General features: G+C 39.3%; 1 protein-coding gene across 1 annotated transcript; it reads right to left on the bottom strand.

The window, feature by feature from the left end:
* Nucleotides 1-650: 650 nt before the first annotated feature.
* Nucleotides 651-17,973, bottom strand: svopl (SVOP-like). The gene is made up of 16 exons (XM_036563782.1): nucleotides 17,760-17,973; nucleotides 15,814-16,026; nucleotides 15,047-15,138; nucleotides 14,800-14,898; nucleotides 13,263-13,334; nucleotides 11,622-11,746; nucleotides 11,431-11,494; nucleotides 11,200-11,325; nucleotides 9,180-9,308; nucleotides 9,013-9,086; nucleotides 7,416-7,612; nucleotides 6,127-6,238; nucleotides 4,796-4,877; nucleotides 2,813-2,902; nucleotides 2,595-2,708; nucleotides 651-740 (listed from the first exon to the last, which is right to left on the bottom strand). Exons 2-16 carry the CDS (start codon nucleotides 15,971-15,973, stop codon nucleotides 729-731), a joined length of 1,548 nt encoding a protein of 515 aa, XP_036419675.1. The 5' UTR covers nucleotides 15,974-16,026; nucleotides 17,760-17,973; the 3' UTR covers nucleotides 651-728.
* Nucleotides 17,974-24,064: the final 6,091 nt, after the last annotated feature.

The raw sequence follows: 24,064 nt of genomic DNA, 5'->3' as shown, positions 1-24,064 counted from the left end.
AAGCACCTGCTGACACCAGCACCGCACACGCATGTGCACACACATCTCTATTGTTTCACAATCTACAATATCTGTGCACTGAACCGCCCAGTTTATGGATACATTAAATTATTAATGCTATATCAAAACAATACTTTAACACCAGCTGCTCTTTACACTGTGTGAATATTTCATAATGGATCCACAGAAACACTCCAAAATTACTCCGCCTAACATCTCATTACATTAACCTACATTAATCAGTGTTTTTCCTTCTATAAAGTCATCATTTCAGAGGTGTAAGGTTTTCTTACAACAGCAAAGAAATACTTGTTTATGGTTTATATGCAACATTTATTTGTATCACGTTATTATCAGTTTGCAGAGGACGCGTTCTAATCCGCAGTCAATCACGGTGGGTTAAAGCCCACATCCTAATCACCCCCCCCCTGCCTCCCTCCACTTTACACCTGCACTCAGACCCTTTAATAAGATTAAGGGAGAAGAGAGGGGGGGAGAAAATCAGGACTTGAACTATAAGATCACAAGATGTTCTCTTACAGCTTGGTAAAAAGGTGCATTGTCTCCACCTAGTGGAAGATTTGTGACTGACAGAGCAGCATGAGTGGTGCTGGTTTTTGTTTTTTTTAAAGGAAAGACACAATTCAGCATTTTTGTAAAAGAACTTCAGGTTTAATCACGTTACCAAACTATAACAACAGTTTCAGTTCTTCTTCAGCAGGTGTGCATCATTCATTTTGCTGCAAAAGAGATCAAAAGAATGCATGAGATAGATATATAAACAAGTCTATGGAGCTATATAGTATATAGTCTATATAGTTGCATAGTTTATATAGTTAAAATCTACACTATATGGCCAAAAGTATGTGGACAACCCTCCTAATTACTGAGCTCAGATGTTTCAATTGCAATTATGGTAATATGGAAGCGTCTAGGAGCAACAACAGTTCAGCCACAAAAGAGAGCACATCAGCTATCCTATGTTGCAGCCTCACTGCAGAATTCCAAACTGCATCTGGAAGCAACATCAGCACAAGAACTGTGCATTGAGAGCTTCATGAACAGGGTTTCTATGGCTGCGCAGCTGCACACAAGCCTAAGATCACCATGCACAGTGCCAAGTGTCGGCCAGAGAGGTGAAAGCACGCCGCCACTGGACGTGTTCTCTGGAGTGATGAATTACGCTTCACTATCTGGCAGCCTGATGGATGAATCTGGGTTTGGCTCATGCCAATAGAACATGATCTACTGGAATGCACAGTGGCAACAGAAGAAATTTGGAGGAGGAGGGGTAATGGGCTGGGGCTGTTTTTCAGGGCTTTGGCTTTGCCCCCTTAGTTCTAGCAATTTTAATGCTAAAGCATAAGAAGACAATTTTATTTTTAGACAATTATATGCTTCCCACTTTGTGGTAACAATTTGGGGAATGCTCTTTCCTGCTCCAGCATGACTGCTCCCCATATGCACAAAGCGAGCTCCGTAAACACATGGTTTGACGTGTTTGGTGTGGAGGAACTCCACTGGCCTGCACAAAACCCTGACCTCACCCCTACCGAGCACCTTTGGGATGAATTTAAATGCTGACCATGAGCCGGGCCTTCTCATCCAACATCAGTGCCTGACCTCACAGTGCTCTTTTGACTGAATAGGCACAAATTTGCACACACTCCTTTCCACCAATTTTGTGGAAAGCTTGCCCAGAAGAGTGGAGGTTGTTATAGTCACAAAGCAAGGGGCCAAATCCATATTAGTGCCCATAATTTTGGAATGGGATGTCCAACATGCTGATATTGGTGTGATGGTCAAGTGTCTTTTGACCATATAGCATATCTAAACTGCTCTATCTAAAGGCTTTGGCTGATTAAATTTATTTCAGGGTACAACGGAGCTTCCAAATACTAAATATACAAAAAAAAGTAGCATAACAAACAAATACTCACCTATTTGATTAATGCAGGCAAACCCTAAATATTATTCTTATTTTTATATTTGTGCTTAGTTAATATTTCAGTTCAGTTCAGTCATTCTGTGAGCAATTAAACTCAATATTTAAGGTGCATTAGAACATGATGGGGAAAATTTAAAAGGGCCAATATCCTACATTTTTCTTGCATTAATTTTTTTGGTCCATTTAAGACATTTCTGTGAAGGTATGTTCCAAAATCAGTCATAATCCATTAATACATGACCATTTTCAAACCTCTCTTTAACCCTTAGAATTACACAGGCTGTTTTTGTTACTATGCCTTCAACACTGACATATGTAAATGGGCTTTGCTCTGATTGGCTGCCCTGTATTATTCCTCATTCAAAAGACAGTCCAGGCTAAACCGGACTTATCAGTACTACTACAGAATGGACAGGGCTAACCTGCTGCAGGCTGAATAGGTGGATATTTGTAAATGTGTTGGGTTTCATGACTTCACAAAAACAGTGAATTCAGTGGGTTGTTTTGCAGTATAAGACCATATGGACTGAGGAGTGAACTGTACATTTTAAAACACTGTTTACATACTACATCAAACTCTTTTCTTTCAAAAGAACGGAAATTTCGGGTTTCTGTGATGTAAAAAATTAAGACATAAATAATTTACCAGTAACGCCCGTCCTCTGGTCTCGATAGGTAACAGGACAGTCCCCACAGCACACAGACAACATGCCAGAGAAAATGGACATAAGGCTAACAGCACAGACTTCGACATCAACACCTGAGACACACAACACAGCACACATTCACAGTTAACTGAGGTGAACAGGTACAAAGTCACCACTTCAAACATTCATGAGCACCAAGACAAATTCACAACTGTACCTGGGCTATAAATGGTGCTATCATCCCCCCGATTCGGCTGAATGAAGTGCAGAAGCCCATTCCTATAGAGCGCACTGCCGTAGGGTAGACCTGATTCACATGGAAGAAAAATACATGTACATATATTTTCTCATAATATATGAACAATATATCGCTGCTGTTAGAACAAAACCTCGTATCTCCAAAAAGGTAAGTTTACAGGAGAAGGAAAAACATTCTCAACTTTTAATGGAAGTAATTGGAGAAATAATTTTTTCTAAGTCATTTTGGACAATTTCTGTTGGTCCATTCATTATGAAGATTTGACACAACATAAAGAGCAGCTGCCTTTTTCAAATTATGTCAAAAAATGAAAAACGACAAAAATGGAGATATGAGGTTTTGTCCTGACAACAGTGATGTGATGTTTTAAAATGTGGGTACTAAATATATTTAATGGTGCTATTTTTGAATATTTAAATATATGCTAATATGTACACATATATGTCAATATATTGAAGCATACACACATGTAGATGAAATATATACACCGATCAGGCATAACGTTACGACCACCTCCTTGTTTCTACGCTCATTGCCCATTTTATCATTATTATTATATTTTATTATTAAAATATAATAGTAATAGTTATAAATCTATAGCTACAGTGATTTTTTATTTAATATTTTACAGACTGCACTTCACTAAATCCAATTAAAGAGTCCTTATTATGCTATTTACACCAATCAGGCATAACATTATGACCACCTCCTTGTTTCTACGCTCATTGTCCATTTTATCAGCTCCACTTACTATATAGGTGCACTTTGTAGTTCTACAGTTACAGACTGTAGTCCATCTGTTTCTCTGCATACTTTACTCTGTTCTTCAGTGGTCAGGACCCCCATGGACCCTCACAGAGCAGGTACTATTTGGGTGGTGGGTCATTCTCAGCACTGCAGTAACACTGATGTGGTGGTGGTGTGTTAGTGTGTGTTGGGCTGGTACGACACAGACACAGCAGTGCTGCTGGAGTTTTTAAACACTGTGTCCACTCACTGTCCACTCTATTAGACACTCCTACCTTGTCAGTCCACCTTGTAGATGTAAAGTCAGAGACGATAGCTCCTCTGCTGCTGCACAGTTTGTGTTGGTCATCCTCTAGTCCTTCATTTTGTTTAAAAACTCCAGCAGCACTGCTGTGTCTGATCCACTCAGACCAGCACAACACACACTAACACACCACCACCACATCAGTGTCACTGCAGTACTGAGAATGATTCACCACCCAAATAGTACCTGCTCTGTGAGGGTCCATGGGGGTCCTGACCACTGAAGAACAGGGTAAAAGGCGGCTAACAAAGTATGCAGAGAAACGGATGGACTACAGTCTGTAACTGTAGAACTACAAAGTGCACCTATGTAGTAAGTGGAGCTGATAAAACGGACAATGAGTGTAGAGGTGGTCAAAATGGTATGCCCGATCGGTGCCAGTGTTTTATATTTACATGTATAGTAGCTGTCCAAAAAACAAGTATCTCCAAAATGGTAACTTTACAGGAAAAGGCAAAAATATTCTCAACCTTTGGTACAAGTTGATGTAAAAAGAATTTAAAGTAATTTTGGAGCTTTTCTATTGGCCTATTCATTATGATTTTCATACTCAATGTAAAGGACAGTTGCTGTGTTTATATGATACAGAAAAAATAGAGATATGTTTTTGGACAGTTTTGGACAGGATGATGTGTATCAAACATATAGAAATATAACACAAACTTCACATATTTAGAAAAATATATGGAAATATTTCCTTTGCGTACAGGGTAGCAACAATACAGTGTACCTCTCAGTATATTTCTTCTTTATAGAACTGTATCTTGCACAACTTTGCATGCACGCAGATCAAGGGGACATGCACATACAGCTTGGAAACTGGCAAAAGTCTATGAATGAATGTTTCAGGTTATTGACCTTAAATGAAATTTCACTGTGCGGTGACTCACCTCTGCGGTGTAAATATAAACCACATTAAAATTCATTGAGACCAGCGAGCGGAGCAGGAACAGCAGCACAGTGAAACCAAACCTGCAGGAGAAAAAGATCACAGCAACTCAGCAGTGCAACAGAAGAGGGCACTACAGAGGAGAGTTACGGTATCTGTCAGAAAAGGATAAGAATGTATAGATACCTTTAAAAAAGTCCTGCACAGCTAAAATCAGCAGTCGCAGTAAAGGAGGCCAATATGACCATATTTATCCTGATAATGATATATTACATCACGATATGCTACTCTGTGCATATCATGGATATGGTCAGTATTACCTTCTGACAATGTCCACGATATGCTCAGAATTGCATATTGTGATGTAATTTATCATGATAAGGATGCTGATCAACATGTTTCATTATATAGAGAGCATAATTAGTCCTGTTTGATTGGATTTAGGAAAATGCAGCAGCTGAAATGTTGAATAGAAATAATTTTATCCACAGGTTTATTTCTTTAATTTTTTTGTAAACTGGCTGGTTTATTAAAGATTTGGGAAGAGCAAATAGTTATAACATTGTAAAAAATATAGTATTTTTTGCATTTCATTTTTATTTGCAAGACTGCATCCATAAATACGTGCCAATAACAAAATCTTTTTTCAAATAATTTAAAACCCCACTCTATACAGATATAATAATAAGAATACTATGGTTAAGGATAGTGTGATGATGTCTGGGCTCTATAATGCACATTGCATGCATTAATGTCTGGAGAAAGGGGGGCCACCTCAGTTTGCTGGGACTGAATGAAGGAAATATGACATTCAGTTTTTGGTGATATATTTTTTGTCTGTGCCAACTAAACATTATGATGCATATTGTGTATCGTGAAAATGTATCGTTCTATTATTGTTCTGCTGTACTGCCCACCTCTGAGTCGCAGCCATACTGAAGCTTAAATTTTTGTCCATGTTTTGTTTATAGATAACAGTGTGTGTCATACGGTGTCAGAAAGCACCTTAACAAGTCTTTTAAAGATGACTGAACAACTCAGTTTGAGGCAAATGAGTGATGATTTATGCATGCATGCAGTTAGCATGATGCTAACTGGTGAGTATAAGCTTGTAAGCTACATTAGCCTCATAAAACTAAAAAAGCAAACTTCAAAGACCTAATATGTAAACATTGATCACACATGTGGGGTAAAAAAATTTGCACAAATTAGATTTTTCAATTCATTTCCCAAAAAAAAAAAAAAATCAAGTCTTATACACATAACTTGAATATCTGAATACTTAAATAACTCACAACTTTACGAAATAAAGCACAGGGTGTCGGTACTCACATTGTAGTGCAGATATTAACCAGCATGAAGAAGATGGCGGACAGAAGTAGCAGGATGATCATGCTGCTTTTCCGGCCCACCACGTTCAACAAGCCGATGTTCAGAGGGATCACTGCGGGGAAACCAAACACAACAGCATTAGCTAATCAAACACACAACTGTAACATACTACTTAGAGTAAGTCCAGGTTGGTCATTCAGACTAATGGTGCCCAAACCTGGTCCTGTAACCTGACCCTGCACTTTTTTAGTATTTTCCTACTCTAACACACCCAGATCAACTCAGCAAGGGCTTGTTAAGTTCATAAGATGAATTAGGAGCACAGAAATCAGCAAACTATGCCATGCAGGGTTGGAAACCACAGGTCTAGATGACTAAATTGGAATTACATTAAGTAGTTTGTGTGATGTGGCACTACTGTTTTTGGTGTATCATGTTTGTTCCAATTTGTCAAACCTCAGAACAATATCACATTTGTGAAAATGCATCATGATGTAAATGTACAATCACCAAGCACTTTATTGGGAACACCTGTACACCTACTCATTCATGCAATAACCTAATTGGCCAATCTTGTGGCAGCAGTGCAGTGCAAAAAATCATGCAGATACAGGACAGCAGCTTCAGGTAATGTTCACATCAACCATCAGAATGGGGGGAAAATGTGATCTCAGTGATTTTGACTGTGGCATGATTGTTGGCACCAGACTGGCTGCATTGAGTATTTCTATAACTGCTGATCTCCTGGGATTTTCATGCACAACAGTCACTAGAGATCAATCAGAATGGTTTACCATCTTCTAATGGCGACTTTCAGCATGATAATGCACCATGTCACAAAGCAAAAGCCTCAAACTGGTTTCATGAACATGACAATGCATTCAGTGTTCTTCAGTGGCCTTCCCAGTCACCGGATCTGAATCCAACAGAACACCTCTGGAAGGTGGCAGGAATGGGAGATTCACAGCATGAAACTGCACCTGAAAAATCTGCAGGAATTCCATGATGCAATCACGTCAACGAGGACCAGAATCTCAAAGGAATCTCTTTAACATCTTGTGGAATCCATGCCATGAAGAATTAAAATAAGAAAGGAGGCCCTACTCAGTATTAGTATAGTGTTCCTAATAAAGTGCTCAGTGAGTGTATATATAAATATACATTGCTATACTTTTTATATACATATATATGCAATATTTTTGCAATATTGCCCACTCCTCATCCCAATACACAAATACATCATTTATGGTAAGACATCGTGCAAAGGAAAGAGGTCAAAGGCCACCCACGTGCCACCTCTCCCAGGCAGCTGATGAGGAGGGTCTGGTAGTCGGCCATGTTGAAGGGGATGCAGTAGCACAGCGCCTCTTCCTTGTTGTGTTTGATGCTGTGCTCTGCATCAGCGTCAGTCACACACAGTAGGTTCTTCTCCAGCAGCTCTGAACTGCTCAGCACTGAGCCGTAGTAGGAGAAGGAGGCCACAAACCTGCAGAGAGCCGGTCAGTTACATGGAAGTAACAGTGCAGCTGGTGGATGTGCTTTAACACTGACTGGAGGTCAGTTTAGCCATTGACTGATAGAATTTGGTTAGAGCTGCTCACATATTTGCATAAATGGGTGTTTGCTGGGTTGTTATGGTTGTAAGAAAACTCCAAAATAGCAACTTTATAGGAAAAGGGAAACAATCTTAAAGGGATAGTTTGGCAAAGAAGATCTAATTTACACAGTATTGTACTTTCTCCAGACGTAATTGATCAGCCGAGTCTTGTTTGGTGTCCAAATTATGTTTCTTTACTTTAGAACTGGAGCTATGAGGCTAATGTGTCTATAAAACAGACAACAGCCACCCTAATCAAAAAAACACATCCACCAAACCACATCCAGCTCCTCATCAAGGCCACACAAACTTGTCGATGTGGTTTAGAGCACAATATAACTATACAGTATGAGGTATACAAGCAAACAAAATCTCACCTGCTGCAGCGCTGCAGGAAGACATTTTAGACAGGTGCTGTACCAAATTCTGACCGACCTTCCTATGCATTCACGTCAGACAGAAATATGGACGCTATCGGTTACATTTGCAATTGCTCATCTATATTTTTCAAACTGGACATTTATGATTACAAATAGAAAAAACAGAAGTCGGGAGTCAGAATTCAACCCAATGCCTGCTGTCTCAACTGGCTGCCCTCAGCTGTCAGCAACACAGTGAAGTTTTATTCATTTTTACAGCTCACAGTAAGTCAGATGGTGCCCTAAACCACACTGACAAGTCTATGTGACCTTAACTCTTTTAACCCGAAGCCCACATTTTGCTGACTTCTAGCTTTCACAACTTCGGGCAAATTCGGTTTTCCATGATTTTGGCCCTTTAGTGAAAGGCTGGATGCAGTTATTGCGGATTGAGAGACGTTTTGGGGATGTATTAACAGAAAACATTTGGGTGACTATTGACTTTAAGTGTTAGCAACATCTCTCTTCTAGTGCCAGTTTAAAACTGAAGAGGCAAAATTTATATTGGCTGATCAACTACATCTGGATTAAGTGGAAAAACAGTGTAAATGTGATGTTTTGCTTTTTCAACATTTTTATTGGTCTGATAGTCATGAAATGTTCGCACAATGTAAAGGGCAGGTGGTCTTTTTAAGTGGTGTAATAATGTTTTTTTTCTTATAACAGCAACAATATAGAGTATAACAGTGTCACATACACACAGACACATACAGCCATCTGCAAAAGTTTGAACACCCTTGGTCAAATGACTTTTCTGTAGAGGATGTGTTAACTTGTTTTCACTTAAATCAACCAAACATATCATTGTCCAGGGGTGCCCAAACTTTTGCATATGACTGGATAGGAAAGAGAGTGAGTGTGTGACATTACCATGAGTACCACAGCAGGAGAGATGTTCTCCTGAAGGCTGGACTGAGCAGCGTGACTGCATTTCCTCTCTCTGTCTGAAAATACACAACACAGGTGGACATAAACTACTGGACAGTGGTGGCTGTATTTATGTGTGTGCATGTGTGTATAAAAGAGAGCTAACACACCACTACAGGTTCCCGTAGCTCTCCCTCTGGCAAACTGGCTCCATTCATCTTAGCGATCCATTTCAAGGTAGCAACTGCACCTTCTACATTACCTGCTGAGACCTGGAACCTCGCTGACTCAGGGATGAACTAAAAACAAGAACAAATGAAGGACAGAAAGAAAGAACAACTTAGGTTCCTAGTTACTGACCAGTCATCTACTCATGAGCATGGGTTGATAGATTAAAGGTTAGAGTAAGCTTTTTAAAATTTTGAAAAAAATAGCTGAGTGAGATTTTCTTTAGCAGGTATTTGTCTTTTGGAATGTGTCCAAAGTGGAGAACAAGACACAAACTGCCTGTGTCTGTTCCCAGTATGTCTTTAATAGCTGATAGCATTTCCCTCTCGAATGGCTGTATAACTGGACAAAAGATACGGAAATGACTTGTCCTTTTAGACATTTTCTGTGTTAGAAGTGAAAAGGAAGTTGGTAACTGAACTTTTTAATGTTAAAAGCGCGTAATTGAACGTGTTGTATGTTTGCTATGAATTCTGGGTAATGTAGGAACTTGATATCTGGTGCAAAGAGAACCATTAATGGGTATCTTAAGTATTTCTTTAATGCTCCTTTAAATGTTCTGGCTCTATGCCAGTTGGGTCATGTATAAAAGCGGAATTTTTAGTTATTCTTCAGCTATACAAGTCTTCAGTTGTGCAGCCGTACAGGCTTTCGATGTTGTATCCATGTTTTTAAATTCAGGTTTTTAAATTCACAAGGACTACATCGACTATTTCCACAAACAATCTAAAAGGTTGACTCATCAGACCACACAGGACCGTGCAAAAGTCAGAGACTTTCTTTATTAAGTTTCTAGTCATTCCCAGTCCATCCATTAAGCACAAGTTATTATTTTTTATCATCAGAAAAAAAACAGTAAACATATATTTAACAGAAAATTACACAGAAGCCTCAACAACTAATTCTCATTTGAAAACTTTCAGTATTGTCCACTCTTATCCACAAAGGGTGGGTGTGGCTGCAGGTTTTAATTCCAACAAAGCAGAAACACAGCTGACCAACTGTTTGAAAACTGAGATCAACTCATTAAACAAGTAGAATCAGCTGTACTTCTGCTTTGTTGCAAAGAAAACAAGAGCCACACCGGTCCTTTGTGGGTAAGACTGGACAATGCTGATTTTGTGTGTCCACTCTTTTCCTTTATTAAAAAATGTTTTTCAAAGAAATCTGCAGGGATATTTTTCCACACCTCCAAAGTTCAGTCTTGGAAAAGTGTTGCATTTTCTGCTTCTCACAATCCAAGAGACCCCAAACAAATTCAGTGATGTTGAGGTCTGGACTCTGGGGTGGTCAGTCCATTGTTCAGCCTCTTTGTTTGATGTGTCCGTCTCCTTTTCTCAGTGAGGCTTCCTGACAGCTGCACATCCTTTCAGACCCATAGCGCTGACTCGTCTTCTCACAGTGGAAGGATGAACAGAAACACCTGTGGATGTTTTCAGATCTGAAGCAGCTTGATTTTCTCCTCTCTCTCAAAGATGAAAGCTTTAACTGCTATTTATCTGAAGGGGACAGTTTTGGTGTCTACCAGGTCTGCACGGTTGTTAGGAGGATATTCCCTGAATCTTTTAACCATTTTTTGAAAAGTTTTGGAAACTTTCTTGTCTCTTTGAGGGGAAACATAATGTCAGTGATGCCTTTTGGAACAGCTTTTGTTGGGAGGACACAGCTGGAATGGTTTTAGGACTGGAAGGATGGGAGAGTTAAAGCAGCAGTAGGGTGCACAAACGTAAAGAGTGGACAAATTAAATACTGATAGTTTTAATATTATTAAAATATTTAATATTTTTAAAAGATGTTTTGACTGGAAAAAATGAATGAAAGAGTGGTCTCTGACTTTTGCACAGTACTGTATGAGGAGAAACCAACAAGTCATGTTCATTACGTTGGACAACAGAGTTAATATAATCTAATCTAAGTCCATAAGTATAATTTCATGGCAGGTTAAGGCATTCTAGGGTTCACCTGGAAGAGTCCAATGAGTATGAGGCCAGGGACGACGGACAGTCGAATCATCCACCGCCAGCCCAGCGTGGGCACAACTGTCATGCCCAGAATGATGATGAGCAAAGACCCCAGCATCCAGAAGATCTAACAACAGTTACAGGCAACAAACAGCAATGAGCCAACATTAGCATGTAGAATTTCTCTACAGAATAACAGCTCTGTTATATCAGGCCTTGATCGCTCACTCACCGAAGCAAGCGGCAGAAGGAACGCTCTGTGTTTGGCAGGGATGAACTCAGTTTTCAGAACAAACCTTAAAGAGGGAGATTAGATGAGTCATAGTCCGCTTTAGACGTCTATGACACATTGAGACACATCATTCTTGAGTGCAGTGAAAGGAATTATTTCATAATATAGTGTGCATTCGAGTGTGTGGGTACCCTTGTGATGTGGCTGCTACTCCACAGCCCACCATGCTGCGCAAGAAAATAAACCAGCCGTAGGATGGTGCGAATGACGTGAGCACAGAGAAATACGCAGCCCACACAAAGCCTCCAAACACCACCTGCACGCACACGCGCACATATAAACATATAAACACATACATGCATACATGACACCTAGCTTTTCAACACGTTTTAATACAAATGACTGCCAGTGTGCAATAACTTAACATAGACTGCCATTCAAAAGTTTGGAATCACAACCCATTTTAATATTTTTTGTTATTTTAAGTGCAATATATATAGTATGGATATGAATATTATTATAGACAGGACAACAACAGGTATTTTTCGGATGTTGAATTCAATATTTTCAGTTTATTTTTTATGCAATAATAACTTAACAGTTGTATGCAAAAGTTTGAACACCCTACCCTATCAAACTGCATATTTTGTTGATTTTCTAAGTTAAAATAAGTACAGGGTACAAACTTAAAGATGGCATTTCTTCTGCACATTTTAGCGCACAATTATATATTTAGTTATTTATTTTGTTAAAGTTTAACATATTTTATGAACATAAACTGTGCCATAACTTTAACACAGGTCACATTTTATGTTTTATTTCTTTTTTTTCAATATGTTAAATTCAGTAAATAACCAGTAATTGTGCATTAAATGTGCAGAAGTGTGTTCTTTGTGGAGGAGGTGTTAACTTTTGACCAGGGAAACTAAACTTTTGCATATGATTTTTTTTTTTATATCAATTTAATATTACAGACTAGACACCAAATGCTATTTCTTAGATGCTTTATTTAATGTTTTGAGTATTCCGGGATCAGCAAGAAGTTATTAAACAATAAATCATATACTGTTCACTGTTTATAGTAATTTTATCAGGTTTTCTGCCTCAAGATTTGATCTTCACTTTAGAAACAAACAGATATTCTGGATATTAATTGTTATTATATTTTTATTCTGGATGTTACACGGCTTTCTGAGTCATTTTGGAATCACTTGCAGCTCTGCTTATTATTTTAACATTATTCTTTTCCAACTTTCTTCTGATTATTTGAAAGCTGTGAAAGTGTGCAGGATTAACATATTAGAATATTTCATACATTTTTTTTGGGAACAAAATGCATTTTTTATACTGCTTCCAAACTTTTGAACAGTAGTGTATGAAAGACTAAACAGGTTTGTTTTGAGGAAAACAACATTACCTACATTAATTATTAGTGACAGTATTTGTTACAGTGCTATGTAGAGTAGTATTCCACACGTTCCCCTTGTTGTGATGTCAGCACTCAAACCTTTCAGCTGTTTAAACGCCCTTCTGGGCCAAAAGTTTCAATATGTACTTTTAATAATAGTTCAAAAAAAAAAAAAAAGTCATATCATTATTTAAGCAAAAACTGCTCTTCCTTCCACGAAAGACACTTTGGTGAACATGAAGTAAGACGTATATATAAATATCAGCAAATATCAACAAAATTCTGCAGGTATTTTCTCTTATATAACTGAAAACTAACAGTGAGAAAATTCAAAAGAAAGAAAACTGTCCTCAAACTTTTGACAAGCAGTGTAAAGTGAAGGCGTGACTGTGGTGCCTAAATGCTGTAAGGAGGATTGTCTGACCTTCCAGCGTCCATATTTGTCTGCCACATATCCACACAGCACCCCACATACCATGAAGCCGAGGAACACCATCTAGACACACACACACCATATACGAATCTTAATCCAAGAAAGTTGAGACTGTATGTGAAATGCAAATAAAAACAGAAAGCAGTGATTTGCAAATCCACTTCGACCTGTATTTATACAAAAATAGTACAAATGCAAGATATTTAAATGTTTTTCCTCATCAACTGCTTTGTGAAAAAACACAATACATTCTGAAATTGACACCTGCAACATGTTCCAAAAAAGTTGGGCATTTTAAGACTAGGAATGCTGTGAGATGTTCAGAAAACACCTTAAACAGGTGAGGCAATCAGGAGCATTAGGAGAAAGGAAATAATGCATAACGTGTTCTCTGGGCCAAATAAAAAAATGGACCATCCAGACTGTTACCAGTGTAAAGTTCAAAAGCCAGAGTCTGTCATGGTGTGGGGGGGGATTAGTGGGTAACTTTGACATCTGTGAAAGCAGCTGAAAAACACCGAGCAGGCATAACATTATGACCACCTCCTTGTTTCTACGCTCATTGTCCATTTTATCAGCTCCACTTACTATATAAGTGCACGTTGTAGTTCTACAGTTACAGACTGTAGTCCATCTGTTTCTCTGCATACTTTGTTAGCCCCCTTTTACCCTGTTCTTCAGTGGTCAGGACCCCCATGGACCCTCACAGAGCAGGTACTATTTGGGTGGAGGATCATTCTCAGCACTGCAGTAACACTGACGTGGTGGTGGTGTGTTAGTGTGTGTTGTGCTGGTCTGAGTGGATCAGACACAGCAGTGCTGCTGGAGTACAAAGTGCACCTATATAGTAAGTGGAGCTGATAAAATGGACAATGAGCGTAGAAACAAGGAGGTGGCCATAATGTTATGCCTGATCGATGTATACAGACACATTCTGGAGTATCTGCTGCCTTTTAAATGCCATCTTTTTCAGAGACGTTCCTGCTTATTTCAACATGATGACGCCAAGCAGCATTCTGCATGTGTTACAACAGCATGGCTGTGTAATCAGAGAGTGCGGGCGCTAGACCGGCCTGTCTGCAGTCTAGAACAGTCTCGCACTGAAAACCTGTGCTGCATTACGAAGCACAAAATATGACAAAGAAGGCCCGGCACAATCGTGTAGCTGAAGACATTTTTAACCGGAGAAATATTAGATTTCTTGACTATATTTAAGATAATTTTACTTGACAAGATGCCATTTCTGTAGTGTAGTAAACAGGTAAACAGGTAAACAGGTAAACGCGCCCTTGTATGTTTTTTCAATTGAATACAGGTCAAATAGAATTTACTAATCACTGCTTTCTGTTTTTATAGTCATTTTACATGCTGTCCCAACTTTTTTGGAACTGAGGTTCTAAAGTTTAATGTGTATAACTCTATGGGTGTGAAACACCAGCAGGTTTAACTTCAGTTAAATTGTTTACTAGAGACATGTCTATAAATGAGTACCAAAGAATCCTGATCTCTGATTGGCTAAAATGCTCACCGTGGAGACCAGGGCCACCTGCCAATCCTCCAGACGCCACTCGCATCGAATCTCAGGAGAAACCACAGCCAACAACATGATCTCCATCGCCTCTACAATCTGTACCACACACACACACACACACACACACACACACACACACACACACACACACACAGTAAACTAGCAGGAAGTGTTGATTAAAACACAGTATGCATTATTTTATCAGAGAGAGAACTTTCACACACACACAGAACAGATCTCTTACATTAGCACTGCCCATAATAACAAACAGGAGGACATGAAAGCGTCCGAAGCCGATACTCTCCACAGCCTCCTCCACACTGTAGAACTTCTGACCTGAGAGAACACAGAGGGTCACAGGGTCAGGCTAGCAATACAACAGAGAGCAACAGATACAAACAAATCTTCACAGAGAACTATTTCACTTCATATAATACACACACATCACCACGGGACTCGCACTGTGAATCTGACAGAGGAAAATCTAACAGACTGTGAGCCGAAGTTCTGATACTGTATCATTCAAAACAAAACAAAAAAATCCCGGCTATTTATGGTAGATAGAAAAGTCAAAAAGAAAGAAAGAAAGAAAGAAAGGTAGGAAAGAAGGAAGAATGAAGGAATGAAAGAAAGGGAAGAAAACAAAAGGATAGAAGGAAGAATGGAAGGAAAGAAAAACAGAAGAAAAAAGAAAGGAAGGAAAGAAAATAAAATAGAAAGAAAGAAAGAAACAAAGAAAAACAAGAAAGGGAAGAAAGAAAGCAAAACAGAAGGAAAGAAGGAAGGAAGGAAGGAAGAAACAAAGGAAGATAGAAGTTTAGGCCAAAAGACAGAAAGCAAATGAGACAGAAAGACAGACAAACAGAAAAAAAACATAGACAGACAGACAGAAAGGCTGAATGACAAAGAGACAGAAAAAAAGATGGTCAGACAATCAGAAAGATGTCAGTGAACAAATCCCATCCTTATTTTCACACAGACCCCCAGTGTGAGGCCCCTCATACTGCCCACCTTGCCCTCCGTTGGCCTTGCTCTGCGCTGCATCCCTCCTGTTCCTCTCCTCCTCCTGCTGCTGCTGCACCTCCACCTCCACCTCCTCCTCCTCCAACTCCTGCAGCTGGATAGCATTCACCAGCTGAGTCTTCATGGAGCCCTTGCGTCCTCCCGTCATCCTCCTCAGCACTCACTCACTCACTCACTCACTCAGTGAAATGATGAATGATCCTGAATGAAAAACAATAATAATTATACCAGTTTGATCTTAGACTCTGACTCTGTTATAAATATACCAGTCTGATCTTAGACTCTGACTCTGTTATAAATATACCAGTCTAATCTTAGACTCTGACTCTGTTATAAATATAACAGTCTGATCTGAGACTGTGACTCTGTTCTAAATATACCAGTCTGATCTGAGACTGTGACTCTGTTCTAAATATACCAGTCTGATCTGAGACTGTGACTCTGTTCTAAATATACCAGTCTGATCTGAGACTATGACTCTGTTCTAAATATACCAGTCTGATCTGAGACTGTGACTCTGTTCTAAATATACTAGTCTGATCTTAGACTCTGACTCTGTTATAAATATACCAGTCTGATCTGAGACTGTGACTCTGTTCTAAATATACCAGTCTGATCTGAGACTGTGACTCTGTTCTAAATATACCAGTCTGATCTGAGACTGTGACTCTGTTCTAAATATACCAGTCTGATCTGAGACTGTGACTCTGTTCTAAATATACTAGTCTGATCTGAGACTGTGACTCTGTTCTAAATATACCAGTCTGATCTGAGACTGTGACTCTGTTCTAAATATACCAGTCTGATCTGAGACTGTGACTCTGTTATAAATATACTAGTCTGATCTGAGACTGTGACTCTGTTATAAATATACCAGTCTGATCTGAGACTGTGACTCTGTTATAAATATACCAGTCTGATCTGAGACTGTGACTCTGTTATAAATATACCAGTCTGATCTGAGACTGTGACTCTGTTCTAAATATACTAGTCTGATCTGAGACTGTGATTCTGTCATAAACATACCAGTCTGATCTGAGACTGTGACTCTGTTCTAAATATACTAGTCTGATCTGAGACTGTGACTCTGTTCTAAATATACTAGTCTGATCTTAGACTCTGACTCTGTTATAAATATACCAGTCAGATCTGAGACTGTGACTCTGTTCTAAATATACCAGTCTGATCTGAGACTGTGACTCTGTTCTAAATATACCAGTCTGATCTGAGACTGTGACTCTGTTCTAAATATACCAGTCTGATCTGAGACTGTGACTCTGTTCTAAATATACTAGTCTGATCTGAGACTGTGACTCTGTTCTAAATATACTAGTCTGATCTTAGACTCTGACTCTGTTCTAAATATACCAGTCAGATCTGAGACTGTGACTCTGTTCTAAATATACCAGTCTGATCTGAGACTGTGACTCTGTTCTAAATATACCAGTCTGATCCGAGACTGTGACTCTGTTCTAAATATACCAGTCTGATCTGAGACTGTGACTCTGTTCTAAATATACCAGTCTGATCTGAGACTGTGACTCTGTTCTAAATATACCAGTCTGATCTGAGACTGTGACTGTTTTACCGCTGAGTATTTTGCTGTTGTTTCCTCACAGACTCCAGCCAAAGCTCGTCTATACGGAAACACAGTGTTTATCAGTGCTTTATTAGCTCCAGAGCTAAAACAGCAACTTTTTCCTGACTTACAAAAGCTGGGCTCGATCTAAACATCATAAACTTTCGCCATGTGACGTTTTTAAACTGCACTGTAATCTCGAGCATTAGCTGCAACGTGTTTACTCCGCTAAGTTGTTTTCTCTTTGCCGAAATTTGAATCACCAACTTAACTCAGAGCTAGATTTCTAGCTACCAAACTGCAACCAGAAGCACTGATAAGCAAAGGAGGAGGATGTAACACACAGATAACCTACCTTCCTTCTTCAAAGGGCTGGAAAAGTAAGTGGCAGTGATTTCAGAGGTGTTATAAGATCCCGGTCTGGACGCATCTTTGCTCACCCATTTCTTTCAAAAACAAAGTACCGTGTACCTGCCAACAGGTAACAAGCGTCACTGAGCCCGGAGGGAGGGGGCTGGACTTGGTTTTAAAGGGCCATGCTTACTGGGATCCAGTTACTGTGGGTGAGCGCACAGGGCAGGGCTGGCTTATGGTGGATCTACATTCTAGACTGCGGGTGGAATGAAGCTGTAAAACAGGTTTTAAAGCCTGTCTGTGGGTTTGCTGAGCCTCTCCTGCTCTCCCTCTGGTAACCGGAGTATCAGGAACAACAGTATGTGGCCCTTATTATCATGAGTAGAGAGACAGCTGATCATACAACACCATACAAACCTCTCAGAAACCTCACTGGGGATCCAAACAGATCTCTGTCACTTCAAAATGATGGTTCCTCAAGGGTTCTTCAGTAAAGAAAATGGTTCTATACAGAGCCATGAACACTCAAAGAACCCTTGGCATAATTAAAGGGTTCTTCAGATTGATGGAGAAAGTGCTGTAGATGGTTCTATGTAGAACCTTTTTGAAAAGCATTCTATGAATTTATCAAAGAACGCTTTACATAGTTAAAGGGTTCTCTGCATCGTGAAAGGGTTCTTCTTCTATATAGAACCTTTTTGAAAAGGGTTCTATAAATTTCTCAAAGAACGCTTTGCATGATCAAAGGGTTCTCTGCATCACGAAAGGGTTCTTCTTCTATATAGAACCTTTTTTAAAAGGGTTTTATAAATTTCTCAAAGAACCCTTTGCATGATTAAAGGGTTCTCTGCATCGTGAAAGGGTTCTTCAGATTCACAGAGAAAGTGCAGTAGATGGTTCTATTTAGATCCTTTTTGAAAAGCGTTCTATAAATTTATCAAAGGACCCTTTACATAATTACAGGGTTCTCTGTATTGTGGAAGCGTTCTTCGGATTGACGGAGAATGTGCTGTAGATGGTTCTATATAGAACCGTTTTGAAAAGGGTTCTATAAATTTCTCATAGGGTTCTCTGCATCATAAAAGCATTCTTCAGATTGATGGAGAATGTGCTGTAGATGGTTCTATATAGAACTATTTTGAAAAGGGTTCCATACAGCACTGAAAGGGCTTTACATCCACAAGGTAGACCAACAAGGTAGGTGTGTCTAATAGAGTGGACAGTAACTGAAAAGGCCTTTTTGGTGCTATATAGAACCCTTTTCAAAAAGGTTCCATATAGAACATCTACAGCACATTTTCCATCAGTCTGAAGAACGCTTTCACAATGCAAAGAACCCTTTAATCATACAAAGGGCTCTCAGTGTTCATGGTTCTAAACAGAACCATTTTCTTATATAAAGAACCCTTAAAGAACCATCTTTTTGAAGTGTGTAGCTTTATTTCATGGTCTGTGTTCATATTACTGTAGCCTAATTAGCAGTAAACTCAATGTTCTATTGTTCCAGATTCCCTTGTTCTGTTTTAGTTCCCTTCTTCAAATGAGAAATCTTAAGCTCATCTCCTATTTCTTGTTTTGACTAGTTATCACTTTTACTCAAAAACTGACCACTGCTGATGCACACCGACCGGCCACTTCATTAAGTACATCTCCTTGTTTCTTCACTCATCAGCTCCACTTAATATATAGGTGCACTTTGTAGTTCTACAGTTACAGACTGTAGTCCATCTGTTTCTCTGCATACTTTGTTAGCCCCCTTTTACCCTGTTCTTCAGTGGTCAGGACCCTCACAGAGCAGGTACTATTTGGGTGGAGGATCATTCTCAGCACTGCAGTAACACTGACATGGTGGTGGTGTGTTAGTGTGTGTTGTGCTGGTCTGAGTGGATCAGACACAGCAGTGCTGCTGGAGTTTTTAAACACCTCAGTGTCACTGCTGGACTGAGAATAGTCCACCAACCAAAAATATCCAGACAACAGCGTCCTGTGACCACTGATGAAGGACTAGAGGATGACCAACACAAACTGTGCAGCAGCAGATGAGCTATCGTCTCTGACTTTACATCTACAAGGTGGACTGACAAGGTAGGAGTGTCTAATAGAGTGGACAGTGAGTGGACACAGTGTTTAAAAACTCCAGCAGCGCTGCTGTGTCTGATCCACTCGTACCAGCACAACACACACTAACACACCACCACCACACCAGTGTTACTGCAGTGCTGAGAATGATCCACCACCCAAATACCTGCTCTGAGTGTTTCTATGTGGTTTTAACAGTAAAAACTAATGTATCTCTAATCTCTGGTACAACACGCTGACTGAACGTTTATATATTTTTTAGTAGACCAAATAGATGTTTTTTCTTAAAGGGTAATTCCACTGATGTTTCAAAATATTTGCATAATTAAAAGGTTAAGATGTAAACAGTCATTCAAGATGGTTTGACATGAAATCCTCCACTGTAGTGAAATTCACCCAGTCTGAATTATTCATGGTGGCAGTGATGGGAACTTCATATCTTAAGAATTTAAGGCCTATAAAAGCTCCCTCACAGTTATTAAATGAGATGATTAAAACTGGGTTACCTGATGTCCGAGACGTTGTTTTACAATAGTTTTGAGATACGATGTTGGCCTAAAATAATGGTTTTTTTTGTATATCCATTAATGGCTGAGTGCTACATGCAGGCAAAATAGTACTCAAAGAAAGCCTAACCACTATTTTGCCATTATCAACATTACATGTTAAAACTCACAAGACATGTTTAGGGTCACTGGTCATGTTGGATAGTAAATATATTTTGAGTTGTTGACATTGTGACCCCTGGTTCCCATCACCGCCACTGTAAAGAAACCTGAGTCTACAATTACCCAAAGCACATCAAACCATTCTTAATAACTTTGTTTACAACCGAACCATTGATTTATACAGAAATTTTGGTTGGATTCCCCTTTAGATAGACAAACTCTAATGTGCTTTTTCCCGCGTCCTGCATGTTTACTCAGCCTTGTGCTCTGTTGATCTAAGAGCAGTAAGTCAACGTCTTCAACCATCCAGTTCACGGAAGGTGTGGTTAGCTCATTTACTCGCTCAGCTGAGTGAGTGGAGGCCAGTTCCACTTAGCATTTGAGCTAACCACCGTCAAGGTCAATCAGTATGACCTCCAAAGGTCTGTACCAAAACGCTCGTTAGTTTTAATGCACATAATTTATTATCCCATGTTAAATTTACACAACAATCTAGAGACAGTACACACCAAATACAGGGATGCAGTTCTGCAGGGACCAAGAGAGAGATGAAGTAAAGAGACGGGGAGAAGAAACGAAAGGAAAGAGATTTCCTAGGTGCTGGCAAGGAAACATCTGCGAACATGAATGTAGAATAGAGATGTTCTATGAGTCTCCAAAACCAATAAACCAAAAATGAACATTCTTTAAAGGGGAATTTCACTGATTTTTCTTACATTTTACAAAATCCAATCAGTGAGACAGAAACAGTCATGTCTTAAATGTGAAACGGTGGAGAAACCTGCATACTCAGATTTCTTCACAGTGGTGTAACAGGAACCTACAATGGCATTTTATTTACTGTCCAAAACGACCCGTCAACCTACACGTGTTCTGAGCTTTCATATGTAATGTTGGTACAAAATAGTGTTAAATCCAAAAAATATTCTTAATGAGTTTCATTTGAGGGCTATTTTGCCTTACGATGCCCTGTATGTACCTCTCCATACAACAAATATATTTAAAAATAAGTTATACGTTTTTCTAGAACGACACATTTTACATCAAACCACTCTGAATGACTTTGTTTACATCTTAATGATTGAATTATGCAGAAATTTTGTAAAATCAGTGGAATTCCCCTTTTAAGTTTTCCTTAGTTTCCATGGCCTCCTCTATGGCACTCATACAGGGGCAAAGGGAATCATCTCTCACAAACAGACATACACACACAAATCCAGGAATATTCAGTATGAATTCTGCTTTCCTCTTTACAGAGTTTATACATTTACTTTGCTGCTGATATGATTTATCTGGGGTAAGGTTTTACTGGTCTTACACATTTGCAGTGGTCATTATTAAGTAAATACACACACGCATATCCACACACAAACACACACACACACACACACACACACACACACACACACACTCTATTGAATAGCACCATATCGGTCAAGTGGCTGGAAACATTACATGTAGCAGTATAAACAAAGGAAAAACTGTTTAACCTTTGCTTATGAATGAACACATTCCTGATGGACAGGTGCAGTGCCCAAAGAAAACCAAAATATTTCCAGATGGTCTTCGCAGAAGGCTGATGAAGAGGAGGGTCCTAGCAATGACGTTTGCCTCTACACGTTGTCGTTTTCAAATGTGGAGAAATATAGGTCCATATACATATTATAACTCTCTATAGTTTACACTTTAATCATAAATACTGACTTTTGAGTGGTTTCAAAAAATATTATTCACTTCAAGTTTATAAACGGCAAAATACTGAAGCTTCTTTTTTTCTGATGATTAAGATGGTTTTCTCTGTGCTTTGACCGCTCGTGGTTAGTCTCTTATACCAGTACACAGTATTCACTCATGTTGAACGAAATCTATCAAGCTCGGTTTTCATGTTTTTTTTTAAGCATTTCTTTTTTTAAGCATATATATTAGCATGCCCATCAAGACATTAACACATTAAATAAAACAAAAAAAGAAAAAGCTTCATTCCACATGCGGATTGACTTAAGGCCTGCTGGGGTGTCTCCTTTTAACTGTTAGAGACGAGAGAGAGAGAGAGAGATAGAGAGAGAGAGAAAGATAGAGAAAGTTAGAGGCTGGGACAGAGCAATTAGGAAAATACAAAGGAAAAAAGGTGAGAAGAAAATAGAGAGATCAAGAGAAAAAGAGACTGAAATAGAGAGCCTGAAAAGAGGTTGAGAGATCGAGAGACTGAGAGAAAGCAATAAAAAGAGTGAGGAGTTGTTAGAGATCAAGAGTGAGAGAAAGAAAGAGAGGGAGAGAAGGTGAAAAAGCAAGAATGAGAGACAGAAAGAGAGGGAGAGGTTGGGATACAGGGCCATTAAAAGAGAGACAGAGAGAGCGCAATCAAGAGAGTGAGAAAGTGGGAGCTCAAGAGCGAGAGATTGAGAAAGAGATCGAAAGAGGCTGAGACAGAGCCATTAAAAGAGTGAGAGACCAAGAGAAAAGGAGAGTGAGAGACTTGAGGCAGATAAGAAGACTGAGAGAGAGCAATTGAACAGAGAAAGAAAGAGTGTGAGATAAAGACAAAGGGAGAGAGAAAGAGGGATAAAAAGTCAAAAGAGTGAAAAAGAGTAAAAAAGCTAGAATCTGAGACAGAGTGAAAAAAGGTGAGAAAGAAATAGAGATTGAGAGAGAGAAAGTAGCTGAAATAGAGAGCCTGAAATGAGAGAGATCGAGAGACTGAGAGAAAGCAATCAAAAGAGTGAGAAGCTGTTAAAGATTAAAAGTGAGAGATGGAGAGGGAGAGAAGGTGAGAAAGCAAGAATGAGAGAAAGAAAGAGAGGGAGAGGTCGGGACAGAGCTGTTAAGAGAGACAGAGAGCAATCAAGAGAGTGAGGAAGTGAGAGCTCAAGAGCGAGAGATTGAGAAAGAGCGAAAATGAGCCATTAAGAGTGTGAGATCAAGAGAAAAGGAGAGTGAGAGACTTGAGACAGATAAAGAGTCTGAGAAAGAGCAAACAAACCAAGAAAGAGAGAGAGTGTGAGAAACTGAGAGCTCAGGAGCAAGAGATTGAGAGATTGAAAGAGAAATAGGCTGAGACAGAGCCATTAAAAGAGTGAGAGACCAAGAGAAAAGGAAAGGGAAAGACTTCAGACAGATAAAGAGTCTGAGAAAGAGCAATCAAACCAAGAAAGAGAGAGAGAGTGAGAAAGTGAGAGCTCAAGAGCGAGAGATTGAGAGAGATTGAAAGAGAAATACGCTGAGACAGAGCCATTAAAAGAGTGAGAGGCCAAGAGAAAAGGAAAGGGAAAGACTTCAGACAGATAAAGAGTCTGAGAAAGAGCAATCAAACCAAGAAAGAGAGAGAGAGTGAGAAAGTGAGAGCTCAAGAGCGAGAGATTGAGAGATCGAAAGTGAAATAGGCTGAGACAGAGCCATTAAAAGAGGACACCAAGAGAAAAGGAGAGTGAGAGACTTGAGACAGATAAAGAGACTGAGAAAGAGCAATCAAACCAAGAAAAAGAGAGAGAGAGAGAGAGAGAGAAAGAGAAAGAGAGAGAGAGAGAGAAGGTTTGGCCTCATGTACAACACAATACGTAAC

Source organism: Colossoma macropomum, unplaced genomic scaffold (assembly GCF_904425465.1).
Source record: "Colossoma macropomum unplaced genomic scaffold, Colossoma_macropomum, whole genome shotgun sequence".
Taxonomy (NCBI): domain Eukaryota; kingdom Metazoa; phylum Chordata; class Actinopteri; order Characiformes; family Serrasalmidae; genus Colossoma; species Colossoma macropomum.
This window is presented reverse-complemented; position numbering and strand designations above follow the sequence as displayed.